Here is a 13,455-nt window from a genome sequence, read left to right on the forward strand (position 1 = left end):
CGTCAAGGTGTGGCGTAAGCCGTCTGGTCAACGGGGGCGGGAGGAAGGCTTGAGCTGTCAAGAGCACGTTTGATCGGCGTGGGCAAACGGAATATGCAAACGGGTGAGAAGGGCCCAACAAAGGAGACTGAACAGCGAACCATGCGGCATTATGTATCGTGCGTTCTGCCTCACATCCGCCGCCCTCACTCGAGGACCACCCAGATCGGGTTACATGCCTTACAGCTTCTGCCTTGAGACTGACAGGCTATCTGGCGTTTGCCGCGGCGGCCCCCACGGGTACGGTACGCCGCGATTGCGCCTGAGCATACACACCCCGGTATGGCGACTGGCCTGACTCCATCGTGAGGACGCCCGGGTAAGTAGGCTTAGAGAGCCAACAACTGGTGGCGCATGCCCTCCATGGTTCCTAGACTCAGACTCTGACCGTCAGAGGAGAGGAAGAGAAGGGAACCCTCGGTTCCTGCAGGGTTGGCTGTGGGCGCTTGCCCGATATGGCAACTTCTGAGGGACAGGGGGGTGCGGCCGTTGCGAACCGCCGTTGGTTGTCTTTTGGGAACATGCTTGATGGGCTGAGTGGATCGTGCTTTTGCAGTGTTAGCTTGGGTGAGTTGTGTGTCTGTCTGCGGTGAGCTTCGTGCCTGCTGTGCCGCCAGGCTGCGGCGCGAAAGACGCTGCGGCAGGCCAAGAGACATTACTTTAGTTAGAAGCCGCTCTTGCCGTGCATGGGAAATGACTTCGCCCGACTTTAGGCTTCAACTAATTGTTATTGACGAAGATGAAGAAGCTCGGCGGCGGACTATAGCGATGAGGCTTGGTAATGTTTCCTGGAAGAAAGACGAAGGCATCTTGATATCCCGCTATGCTGGAGACCGGCGGGCCAACGTCTCGTTACAGTGATCTGAACCCAGGACAAGAAGGGATCAGCAGCGTCGACGACAAGGAAGTCTCCTGTCGGAGATCTGCCCAGCGGTTCGAGGTCTGGACCGTCCTGTCCAAACGCTCTCTCTCGCGGAGGTAGCATGTGGCATCTGCCTAAGCCCTGTCGCCCTGTCATCAGGCTCTCGCCCGACATCTTAAGCTTGTTGGAGCGGACAAGGATTGCCCAATGCTTGGCCTCTGGGAGAATTGCGGACGACATGCCGAATCCTTCGCTAGCGGCCTCTCGCGCACCACCATTCCCACTCACAATCCCTGTCTGCTCGACTGCCTACACGTGCGGAATCGGCCGAGCTGACACCCACCATCACCAAAAAGACAGCTCGCTTGTGACTGCACCGGCAGCAAGGTACCCGTTTGCCAGCCTGCGATCAGAGATGAGAAATAAGCAATAATACCCTTTCTGGTCCTTCGTAGGCGACTCAGTGAGAAACAGCCGTGCGCCCTCGGAGCAGAGCAAGGGTTTTTGCTATCAACAGGGGTTGTAATGGGTTTCTTCTGCCCACTGTTTTCAGGCAGCATACAGCACGATGGGGCAAGTCCCCGGCGAAAGGAGTTGCTTGTCGCTTGTTGCCTTTGATCCTGAAGACTTGGCTCTCTTCTTACCCTTGAGTCGATTTGCCGTTTTCGCCGCGCGCTCGTAGAGCGGACCAACCAGACCGGCGAAGGGCTGACTGAGAGAATCGTGCAGACTCGAAGACCGCAGCGCAGCACCAGCCTTGTGGACCACTAAATCCTGAGCCCCCCGCCCCCTCCTCGGATCGCAAAAGATAAGAGGGAGACACGAGAGACAAGCGGCGGAGCGCACGTCATTGCTGTGGGCTAAGTGTCGGAATACCGTCGAAAGGCATATACGGAAACCTAGTTACTGGCTGTTGTCGAATCCTTCTGTTTATTTTCAGTTTACGAAACGGCGAGCGGTGGGGAGCATACGATTGGGGCTCCGACGATGAGGATTGAGACGGCGACGGTTGGCGGAAGCCCCTCAAAGATGTGGGCGTCGCGCTGCGTTTCCGGTTGGAAAATGTGCGTTATCGTCGGCCAATCGTCCGGACACCCGCCGAGGTCATCGCGACAGGGGTGTCGAAGGCCTCATCGGACGAGGTGAGAGTCAGAAAATCACCGCAACATCCCTGTACTCATGTCAGCTACATAATCAACTCCTCCGATTCTCAACTTCCTCCGGAGCATCGCGGAGTGAAAAGACAAGATGAGTTAGGCAGTCGGGAGGAACCTAGCGAAAAAAAAAAAGAAGCAGCAGAGTGACGAGGGTAAAATTGAATGAGAAAAGGACCCTGCAGCCTGCACCAACAGGCTGTTCAGCAGAGGTACAAGCTGCCAAAGTCCCCTGCCACCCCATGTCCGCTCCACCGCTCTAGGCTCCTTGGAGTCGAGTCGCAGTGAGCCCAGAGCCACCGATTCGGCCCGCATGTCACCGTCTCTAAACCAAAGAGCGGAAGTCATTCGCCAGTTGGTGCGGCCAACCGCGCTTCCCTCACTCGCCTGAAGGTCGATGTGGCGGGTACTCGGCCTGGTGTTCCGTGTTTCCTCGACCGCTGGGTTCAGCCCTGGAGATGTTTCTGACGACATTTATCCACCCCAGCGGCTCATGAAGCACCAACGAACAAGCAGCACAACAGCATATGCAAGCTGCTCTTCGGATCTTTCATTTTTCCATCGGGGTCGTCCGGCCGAGTCTCGGATTTGTGTGTTACTCTTACAGTCCTCATCGTCTCGACTTGAGACTGAGCTCGTCGTCTTCATGGCTTTCATCATGACCGTTCATATTGCTGGGCCCCAGGGAATCATAGCAAGGGTTTATGCAATTTTAGCGTGTTGTAGTGTCGTCGTTGATAAACTTTCGCAACAACAGACTCGCGAGGATGAGATGAGCGTCTAGTGATGAGCCCATACGAGATGCAATGTCATTAGTGTTGCATACTCGAAGGCCCGAAGAGGAGCGCTGAAGGAACGATGAGTATCGAGAGTTCCTTCGTCAAGATTAAAGGTATCACGGATGCCCTGTTACATACCTAAGCTGTGATCTGGCGTAGGGCGTTGCAGCCACTGTTTGACTAGGTCGTGGCGCATTTTGGTACGTACAGACGGGCTGCAGCCTAGAATCCTAGGCGATCGACATATTGACGACTTGCCCCTTTGTGTCAGCACTTTGGCGCAGTCACTTTCTTTCAACTTCCTCCCATAATATAACAATTGCACGACGTCAACATGGTGCATTTTCCCGACGAAGTTTGGACGCTCATCTTCGGTCAGCTCGAGTTTGACACTCGGGGACCTGATTACACAGACGACAACGAACCAGGATCAGAGGGCCTTGCAGCACTGTCACGGCTATGCCGCACCTCATCTCGATTTCTGCGGCTTGCTCGACCATTTTTGTACCGCAGTCTGCCCTTATGCAATTGGAGGCTTCACGAACGTCTCTTGCGCACACTTCATCAAAACCCACACCTCGCGCGGAGCGTAGAGAACGTCACCCTAGGCGAGGGCGTCTTCAGCCGCGACGACATCACGCCACTCCTTTTGCCGTATTACTCGGAGGCATCCGCGCAGTCCGGTGCGAGGTCTGCCGCTATTGATGCGGCGCTCAGAGTTGTGGCCGATGGCGAGGAGTGGCAGGAGGGCGTGCCTGATCTTTGGTTCGCCCACTGTGCCACCATTCTGCCCAACTTGAAGTCCATAGAGTACGCGACTCGAAGCTTCGACACGCTATTCCCGGAGATAATCACACGAGCAGCTAATCAGGGGGTCAATGGACCCGTTGTGGAAGGCCAAGGTCCAGATACAATAGTTCAGGAGACTCCGTCGGCATCACATACTCAGCAAGATACGAATTCATCTGCATTAGAGCAGTCGTCTCTGCCCCTGTCAAAACTTGAAGAGTTCCGGATCAGAAATCAAGACACTGAGTTGGCCGTCCGTTTGGTAAACTACCAAGACTTGTTTCTCCTGCCAAAGCTTCAAACGTTTCGCGGCTGGGCTGTGGAACTCAATACCAGGCTTGCATCAAGTGCCCAGACACCACGAAGATTGAGCTCTTTGAGGTACGCACACTTCATAGATTCTCTCGCCGACGCCGACGGTATCTGTGACCTCCTACGCACATGCCCCTTGCTACAGACGTTGGAAATCACCTGGGGATCATCCACGGTTGGAGATAGCACGCTCGACTTTGATCATATCGGCAGGGTTCTCCGCGAACACGGCACAGGCCTGGTAGAATTGGATTTGGACTGCTTGGAATGCTTCTCGTTCGAGGAGGCAGAATGGAGCGGCAAGATTGGTGACCTACGGGGCTTGCAGCACCTGAAGCACCTGTCGGTCCCCGAACCTATCATGCTTGGAAAAGCGGATGATCTTCTTCCCAGTCAGTCTAACGTCGATGACAGTGACGAGGAAGAAGAAACTGCGAACGAAAATCCGATTTCGGAGGATAGCCTGGAAAGCCTTCTGCCGGAGTCTTTAGAGACCTTGCGTTTCTACAGCGTGTATGATGAGAATGATTGGGTGCGGAAAAGTGTCCAAGGTGTCCTTTCTAGCCAACGGCTGAAGCAGCTTAAGGAGGTGCAGTTGGATGATTGCTGGCGATTTAACGTGAAATGGGACAAGACTGGTTGGCGAAGCAAGAAGCTGAAGGATACGGGTAAATTGATTTTTTATAAGTGACAAAGAAACTCTTGAAATCGCTATAGTGGGTGGGCTAGAAACCTCTTGAACATAGATGATGAAGGAAGAAAGTCGAGGTGACACTAGCAATCTCAGCATTTCGCCATTTAATCAACAGTCAAAGCTTATTAATAGGAATTCATTCGCGAAAGCAAGCCCAAGATCTGATGCGTGTCCATCAAATTCGCTAAAAATGGAGTCTTTAACGTTAACGTTAAAATGTCCTTCTATAAGCTGTGGTCTTGATTAAGCTACATTTCATTAAGTCTTTACTCATGGCCTCTTGACAACAGGGTTTTGCTAAGAGTTATTAGAAGCTTGCCATGCCGGCTCTCCATGGTTTCAGCCAACACGATGAGTCTGGCCCTCTGAAAAACTCAAACCCTTACCCAAGTGTTCATTTTTTCTGTATCTCTTCATGTTCTCCCCTTGGTAAGGACGACAAGACACGGATGACTTGCTGCTAAATACTAAGGGTCACTTTTAACATACTTGCTTCCTTTAGCTATTTCGCCACTCAAAACCTCCATGCTCTTGTTGCCCATGATCTCCAAGACGGAAACCGAAGACCCGCACTCGCTGGCAAGGTAGTTACGAATCTCCATGGCCACCAGCGAGTCCACGCCGTAGACGTGAACCGGCTTACCAACATCGATATCAGGCTCTGGGATCCGCATCGTGCGGCTGATCCTCTTGACCAGCGCGTCGCAGATGATTTCCGCTGCCTCCTCCGGGCCTTGGGCAGACTTGAGAGCAAGCGTCACCGACACTGCCCCGTCCTGATCCGATGCGCCGTCCGCTGTGGCCCCCGACTCGCCGCTCGCCGACCGCAGCTGTCGGAATAGTGGCGACTTGATGAACGTCGGCTCTGGCAGCCCGCGCTCCTTGAATACCGACAGCGGCGCTAGGCCCACGCCGATCTGGGGCTCGGCCTTGCACCCCGCCCGGTCTGCGTCGAGGTGGAACTCAACCAGACTGAGGAATTCGTCCTCGCGGATCCCGTCGTGCGCATAGAAGAAGAGCGGGTTCTTGTTCAGCGTCTCCTGGTTCTCGGCGACGAAGCCTACGCTCATGACGTTGCACAGATCGATGCAAGTCGCCGCCAACCCCTTGGAGCGCCGGTATATCGCAAGCGCATCCTGGAACGTGTTGCCCGCCGCGTAGTTGGACTGCCCGCGGTTGCCAACAAGCCCTGCCACGCTGCCCAGCATGACGAAGAAGTCCATGTCCGCGGGCAGATGCTTGTGAAGGTTCCACGTGCCTTGCACCTTGGGACCCAAGCACTCTTCCCACTGCGCGTGCGACATGAACTCGAACGCCGAGTCGCGGAGCTGCATCGCCCCCTGAATCACGCCGGCGACGCGGGGGAAGCCCAGCCGTGTCAGCTCCGCCAGCGCCGCAACCAGCTGTGCTTCATCGGCCACGTTGCACTTGAGCGCCGTCGCACGCACGCCCATGTCAGCCAGCTCGGCGAGCAGCTGGCGCGTCGTCGCGGCCTCGGCGCCGCCGCGCGAGAGGAACACCAGGTTCTTGGCCCCCTGCGCCGGCGCCGCCATCCACTTGGCGATGGATCGCCCCAGCCCGCCCGCGCCGCCGGGCAGCAGGTAGGTTGCGTCGGGCCTCAGCCGCGTCGGCGCAGGCGGCTTGGGGACGACCTTGACGAGGTCCTCGGGATGCGCGGCGAGGATGACCTTGCCCATATGCTTGCCCTGCTGCAGGATACGGAACGCCTCTTCTATCCTGCCAAAGCTGTACACGTTGAGCGGTCTGCAGGCATGGAGCTTGCCGGCGGCGTGCAGGTCGACGACGGAGCGCATTATGCGCGAGGTCAGCGGCCGCGCCAAGGTGGCTATCTGGGAGAGGTCGACCGCCGTGAAGGTGGCACATCGGCTGAAGGGGAGCATATCGATCTTGCTGTTGGCCATGATGTCCCGTTTACCAATCTCGATGAACCGCCCGAACATGGCGATACAGCCAAAGGAGGCACGCAGCGCCTCGCCCGAGAGGGAGTTGACAATCACGTCAACGCCCTTGCCATCCGTCATTCGCATGATGCCGCTCGCAAAGGACAAGTCACGGCTGCTGAAGATGTGGTCCTCGGCGAGCCCGTACTCATCCATCAGCAGCTGCATCTTCTCGCGCGACGATACGGTCGCATAGACCTCGGCGCCCAAATGCTTGGCCAGCTGGATCACGGCCTGGCCAGTGCCGCCCGCTGCGGCGTGGACGAGGATGGTCTCGCCCGCTTTGAGACGCGCCACCTCGTAAAGACAAAAGTAGGCCGTCACAAAGACGACGGGGATGCTGGCGGCCTCTTCGAACGACATGCTGTCGGGGATTTTGGCCACCAAGTCCCGGGGCGCCCTCGTACGCGTCTGGAGGCAGTTGTTGTCGCCGTTCCAGACGACCATGACACGGTCGCCGACCTTGATATCCGTCACTTCGGCGCCGACATGCGTGACGACGCCGGCACCCTCGTAGCCGAGGATGTTGTTCGCCAGCTCGCCCATGGCCACCATGACGTCGCGGAAATTCACGCCCGCTGCCTTGATATCTACCTGGACCTCGCTGCCACCGAGAGGCTTCTCCGCGCCCGGCCAGTCGATGAAATGCAGCTTGTCCAGGTTTCCCGGCCCAGACGTGTGAAGCTTCAGGCTTCGACTCGGATCGGCACCAAACGCCTCCAGCCTCGGCTGGAGCACAGTCGTCCTCTGTGCGATGAAGTCGTTAACGGGGGGAGCGGCGATGATGCGGGCCGTCTGAACAAAGCCACCATGGTCATGACCACAGCCGACTGGGTTGACAAGGTAGTCGGCATGGCGATCCGGTGACATGAAAGGTCCGCCGAAATGATGTTTGAAGACCTTGACTACATTGGAGGCAACGAGCGAGGCCTCGGAAGAGGGTAGGTGCAGAAGCAACAGGTCCGAGCCGTCCAGGTCTCTCTCCCAGCGCACCGTACGAAGAAGGCCTGGTATCATGGCCATGTGCGGGTTCTCGTGTGGGTTGAGAGTGAGCCACAGCAGCCCTCCGGCCTTGGTCAGTAAGTCGCGCAGCAGCGCGAATTCGGCCTCGCTGAAAGACGACGAGAGGAAGGGCGCGGTGGCCTCCATCGTCACGATGCAGCATGTGTTGGCCAGTTCGTGCTGGGCCAGGTCGGCGAAACGAACGACGCTCACGTCGAGCTTGGTCACCTGTGACACGGCCGAGGCCACAGACGTAGCCAGGGACACGTCCTCGGGCGCCGCGTGCGCAATCACAAACACGCGGCGGAGAACGTCATCCTCGTCGAGCTGTTGCTTGCTGGTGGCCTCATCGTCCGGGGGACGCGTCGCCACAACCATGCTCTGTACATGGAGCTCATCCTTCTCCGAGTCCTTGAGCTCCAAGATGGTCTCGGAAAAGCCAGCATCGCGCAGCACCCGCTCCCACCCCTTTCCGTCCAACAGCGGACCCCAGGGGCGGAAGTCCTCCTTGGCAGCCCACCAGCCTGCGAGCATGCCGAACACCAGAGGAGACTCGAGACACTGCAGCTCGGTCGTTTCCTGGAGGAAGAGTTTGCCCTTCGGTTTCAAAAGGCTATTGACGCGGGCCATGGTCTTTGTGATGTCCGAGGTCGCATGGAGACAGTTGGCCGCGATGATCAGGTCGTAAGAGGCCAGATCGAAACCCTGCTCCTCGACGTCTCTGTCAATGTCCAACGTCTTGAACTCGATGACGCCGCCAGCCTTCCACTTGCTGAACTTGGCTGCGGCACTCTCGAAGAAGCTCGGGCTGATATCTGTATACGTGTATTTGAGCAGCCGGGAGTCTCCGATGATGCGGGTGCCCGTCGGGCAGATGGCCTCGAGGATGCTGGTCGTCGTCCCGCCGGTGCCGGCACCGATTTCAAGCACCTTGAGATCTGCGCCGCGCTTGTGGCTCAGCGTCCTGGCATACTCTCCCATCAGAGCGTGGATCTTCTGAGTTCCTATCGCGACCCGGTAAACGCGCTCGAGCAGATCGTCCATGCCGAACAAAAGATGCAGTCCGTCCACCTCGCCGCGGAGAATGGGTGCAATGTTGCGCCCCATTCGACAAATCATGGACGCCTCGGGATGGCCTGATGCCTCGTACTCGGCAAGGAACTTGTTGCGTGCCGCGGCGTCTTCCACAATAGCCGGCCACGAGGCCACCTGGCGGAGTACCTTGTTGTTCTTGTAATCATCAGCGATTAGGCGCAGCCAGCCTAGATATTTCTTCAAGTGTTCAGGTAGCGCCTTTTCGTCCGCGAGCGGCCGCGCCTCGAGGTCCCTGACGGCCTCGGTGATGCAGATGGCGCACGCCAGCTGTACGTCTCCGAGCTGTTTGACCGCGCTCTCCTCGAGCGCCGACGTCTCCAAAGGCTGCAAAACTTTGCGTATGCAAGCCTCGGCCTCGCCGTTTGCCTCCAGAATGTCAATGTCCGGCTTCCAGTCTAGGTTGAAGCAGATTTCACGCCTGTTGCTGGCCGCGTCCCCCGCCGTCGTGCTGTGCTGCAAAGGCACGGCCTCGATGCCGCGCATCACAACCCTGACCGGCCTCTCGGCGTCGAGGTCGGTGCTCCAAGCCGTGATGTCGGCCTCGGCCTTCTTGTGGCCGACGCGGCTGGCCGCGGCGTGTACAATGAGCTCAGCGCCGGTCCGGGACTCGATGTCGGCGCTGACCCACACGCTGCGCATCGCGACCGGCACCATGGGCTCCGTCAGCCGTTCCGCCGAGGCTTGGAGGGCGAAGATGAAGGAATGCAGGATGCTGTCGAAAACGGGCGGGTGGATCACCGAAGCGGCGAGCGCGTGGCTCGGCATTGCCGCTGCAATGTCCGGGATGCGGACGGTGGCAAGCGACTGGCCGCTCGTCTTGTTGTCGTTGTTGGAGTTGGAGTGCATGCTGGCAACGTTGCGGAACAGGGACCCGAACCCGAGACCGATGCGCTCGAGCTCGGCGTACCGGCTCGGGAGAAGTTCCGTCTGCGACACGGCGCAGGTCTGCGTCACGGTAGACAGCAGCTCGCCGTAGTGGCGTTGGCGTTCCCTTGCCTCACGGCCGCCGTCAACCTCGCCCGTGGCGGTCTCGGCGACGGTCTCGGCGGCGATCTGCCCGCGGCTGTGCTCCAGCCAAGTGTCATCGTGGGCGCTGAAGGACGTGACCTTCCACTCCCACCATAAGCTGCTGTCTGACTGGCGCGATTCGGAGACGCGCTTCATGGAGAACATGGTCTCGGTGTGCTCGTCCTCGCTGACCTGCAGCGCCCTGGAGATGCTCACGTCGCGCAGGTTGAAGCCGAGCGGCACCTCGCCCTTGTCGCTGTACAGCTGGCGCACGGCTTCGATCGCCATCACCAGGTACGTCACGCCGGCGACGATGATGCTGTCAGTGACCTTGTGATCCCGGAGCCACGGGACCTCCGACACGCGGAGGTGGTTGCGCCACCTCGGGGCGTCCGGGTCCCAATCCCGAACGGGAGCCCCGAGGATATCGTGCCGGGCATGCTTGCGGAACCGCCACGCGCGGCTGGTACGTGATTCCAACCAAGAATACGTCTCCTTTGAGTGAAGGAAAGGGTAAGGGGGAAGATCCACGAGCATGGCCTCGCTTCCGCCGCCGTTGTTGTTGACCTTGGCCAGGTCGATCGGGAGGCCTGCCGCGGCCAGCGTGCCAACTGCGTGCAGCGTAGTGGCGCACGCGTGCTTTCCGCGGGTCAAGATGGACACATATCGCAGGGCCTTGTGGTTCGGGTCGTTGAGGACGGCGTCGCGGGCAGCCGCCTGCAGCGCGCCGTGAGGGCCGATCTCGACGAGATGCGACACAGGAAGCTCGGCGCCGCCGCCGACCTTGAGCTGCTTTTTGGCGACGTTGGAAGTACACAAGGCCACAAGCGCCTGCGAGAACCGCACCGGAGATACGAGGTTCTGCACCCAGTAGTCGGCGTTGGTCATCTCGCTCGCCGCTATCAGACCTCCTGTGGCTGAGGACACGACCTGCACGCCGGACGACGACGGCATTCGGCCAACCGCAGGAGCAGGAGCAGCCCGGAGAGTGCCCATCAGCGACCGGTACTCGTCGGACACGGGAACCATGTGGCGCGAGTGGTACGCCTTGGCCACGCGCAGCTTGCGCGCGAATAGCTTCATGCCGCTCGCGGCTTCCACCAGGGCGTCCACCTTGGCCTCGTCTCCGGAGATTGTGAGGCTACGGGGCGAGTTGTAGCAGGCGATGACCAGCTCCCCGTCGGCGCCGAGTTTCTCATTGACCTGAGCGATGAGAGGGGCCACCTCTTCGGCGGTGCATCCGACGGCCATCATCGCACCGCGCGTGTTGTCGGCCGCGGGCCTGGCGCTGACGACACCACGGTAGTAGGCGACCTTCCATGCCGACTCGCGATCCAGAGCACCCGCGGCGTACGCGGCCCCGATCTCGCCGCTCGAGTGCCCAACCACACGCTTGGGCGCCAGGTTCCAACTGCCCAGCAGATCAACCAAGGCGACCTGTAGCACGGTGCATAGCGTCTGCGAGTACAAGGGCTGGTCGATCTTGGTCGTCTCGGCGCTGCGCTGCGTGAGCTCCTCCAGCACGCTGAATCCGCTGCCGAGCGTGCCTGTGATGAACCTGTCGGCCTCGGCGACGCTCGCCCTGAAGACGTCGAAGACGAGAAGCTCGCGGCCCATGGCAAACCACTGTGCGCCTTGGCCGGTGAAGATGAAGGCCGCGGCAGGCGTGCTGGCTTTGCCGGGACGGACAGCGTTGGTGGTGATGATGGTAGGATCGGTTAGCGCGGCAAGGAGGGACGTGGCCGAGTCGGCGGTGACGGCGAGGCGCCAGGCCAGGCGTGAGCGCCGCTCCGAAAGGGTCATGGCGAGCCTGGAGAGATATTCGTCGTCCATCTGGCATGTTCCGTTGTCTCCGTCTCCAGCCTGCTTCTTCTGCAAGTGCTCCGCGAGGCCGGCGACAACCCGCGAGATACCTTCTTGATCGTTGGCGGAGAAGAAAAAGACCTTGTGGCCGCCTTCTAACGCGGCCTGCTGCGACGAGGTCTTGTCCTTGCTGGGGCTTTCGAGTGCCGCCAATGTTCCCGATTTTGTTGCATGTAAGTCGCGCCGCTTACCCAGACCCAACCTGTCTAGATAGCTCTTCGCATCGTCCAGCACCACGTGAGCGTTGGTGCCGCCAAAGCCAAAACTGTTGATACTCGCCCTCCGGACCCCCGAGGGCCCTGCCTCGAACGGTGTCGGAACCAGGGGCAGCTTGAGGCCCCATCTGTCGATGGGTATCCTGGGGTTGATCTTTTCAAAGTTGGTGTTGGGCGGTATCATCCCGTTTTCCAACGCCAAGACCGTCTTGATGACTTGGGCCATGCCGGACGCCGCCTCGACGTGGCCAATGTTCGCCTTGACAGCACCCACGTACAGCGACGGCCTCTCGGCCGCCCTCGGTCCGGGTCCGGCACGCCGGAAGACGGCGGCGATGGCGCTGGCCTCGATCGGGTCGCCGGCCGGTGTGCCAGTGAAGTGGCCCTCGAGGAAGCCGGTGTGGTCTGGGTCGAGGTTGTTGCGGGCGTAAACGTCCCGTATGAGGCACTCCTGAGCCGCTTTATTGGGCAGCGTGATGCCGCCGGTGCCGCGGCCGTCCGAGTTGACACCCGTGCCGCGCAGCACGGCGCGGATCACGTTGCCGTCGCGGATGGCCGCCGACACGGGCTTGAGGATCAGCGTGCCCACCCCCTCGCCGCGGCCGTAGCCGTTGGCGCGCGCATCGAGCGAATAGCACTTGCCATCGGGCGACACCATGCCGAGGCCGCTGGCGCGGAACATAAACTCGGGGGACTCGATTATGTTGACTCCGGTGATTATAGACTGTTTGGGGTTGGTACAACATCAGTTTGATGTGCTTGGGCGGATTGCATGGTTGACCGCCGCCATGTCTGCTCCAATGGAAGGATCCTGGGGACATTACATACCATATCGCTGAGCCCGGCGCGCAGGTCCTGGGCCCCTGTGTGCAACGCCACGATGCTGCCTGAGCAGGCCGTGTCCAGAGTGAAGCTGCTGCCTCTCAGGTCGTAGAACCAGCTTACCCGTGCCGCGAGGATGGCCGCGCTGGTGCCGATTGGCTTATACTTGACAGACAAGTCTGGGTCTTCTTGCAGGATGGAACGCACGTCGTCGGTGAAGACGGCCGCGAACACGCTGGTTTTGCTTCCTTTCACGTCTTCGAGTCGGAGGCCCGCGCTCTCCATTGCCTCGTAAACATTTTCCACTAGAGAGAGGTTTTGGGTGGTAAGCCTTGTGATGATGTTTACAGTCTTATTCTTTCTTTTGTCTTTTCTTCCTCCAAGAGGTTTGTTTGCAGGCAAACTCCCCCGAACTCACGCACTTGGGTTTACACAAATCACATACTGACTATCCGCTGCTGGAGATCCATTGTTTCTGTCTCTCTGCGGGTGATGTTGAAGAAGGCGGCGTCGAACTGCTTGCCGTTCTGCTCGCCGTCGCGCAGGAAATGCCCGCCCTTTACCGTGTTGCTCCCCGCGCGCTCCTGCGACGGATGGTAGTGTGCGTCCTGGTTCCATCTCGATGCCGGGACTTCGGACCAGGCCGACTTGCCGTCCATCAGCAGATCCCATAGTTTCGAGGGACTCGTGGCGTCGCCCGGGAAGCGGCAGGCCATGCCGATGATGGCGATGTCCTCGTCGAGGCCCTGAATCGTTGACCCCATTGTGTCGTCTTGTTGATGTGGGAATATAGTTTATACAGGAGGGTGAACAACCAAGGTAGCTGGCTGGGTACGGAAGGGTATAAATAACTTGTATCC

General features: G+C 59.1%; 2 protein-coding genes across 2 annotated transcripts; one reads left to right on the forward strand and one right to left on the reverse strand.

Annotated features, from left to right (window-relative positions):
* Positions 1-3,168: 3,168 nt before the first annotated feature.
* CGGC5_v009985 (uncharacterized protein) lies at positions 3,169-4,626 on the forward strand (the record flags this gene model as incomplete). Its single annotated transcript, XM_066152244.1, has 3 exons — positions 3,169-3,644; positions 3,960-4,277; positions 4,350-4,626. The coding sequence occupies 3 exons, from the start codon at positions 3,169-3,171 to the stop codon at positions 4,624-4,626; spliced, it is 1,071 nt and encodes a 356-aa protein (XP_066008580.1).
* Positions 4,627-5,096: 470 nt separating this feature from the next.
* Positions 5,097-13,359, reverse strand: azaB-0 (Highly reducing polyketide synthase azaB; the record flags this gene model as incomplete). Its single annotated transcript, XM_032034774.1, has 4 exons — positions 5,097-11,106; positions 11,164-12,497; positions 12,602-12,900; positions 13,041-13,359. 4 exons carry the CDS (start codon positions 13,357-13,359, stop codon positions 5,097-5,099), a joined length of 7,962 nt encoding a protein of 2,653 aa, XP_031885929.1.
* Between the last annotated feature and the right edge of the window lie 96 nt (positions 13,360-13,455).

The sequence above is a fragment of the Colletotrichum fructicola genome (genome assembly GCF_000319635.2).
Source record: "Colletotrichum fructicola Nara gc5 chromosome Unknown KSG_Nara_v1_contig05, whole genome shotgun sequence".
In the NCBI taxonomy this organism is placed as follows: Eukaryota; Fungi; Ascomycota; class Sordariomycetes; order Glomerellales; family Glomerellaceae; genus Colletotrichum; species Colletotrichum fructicola.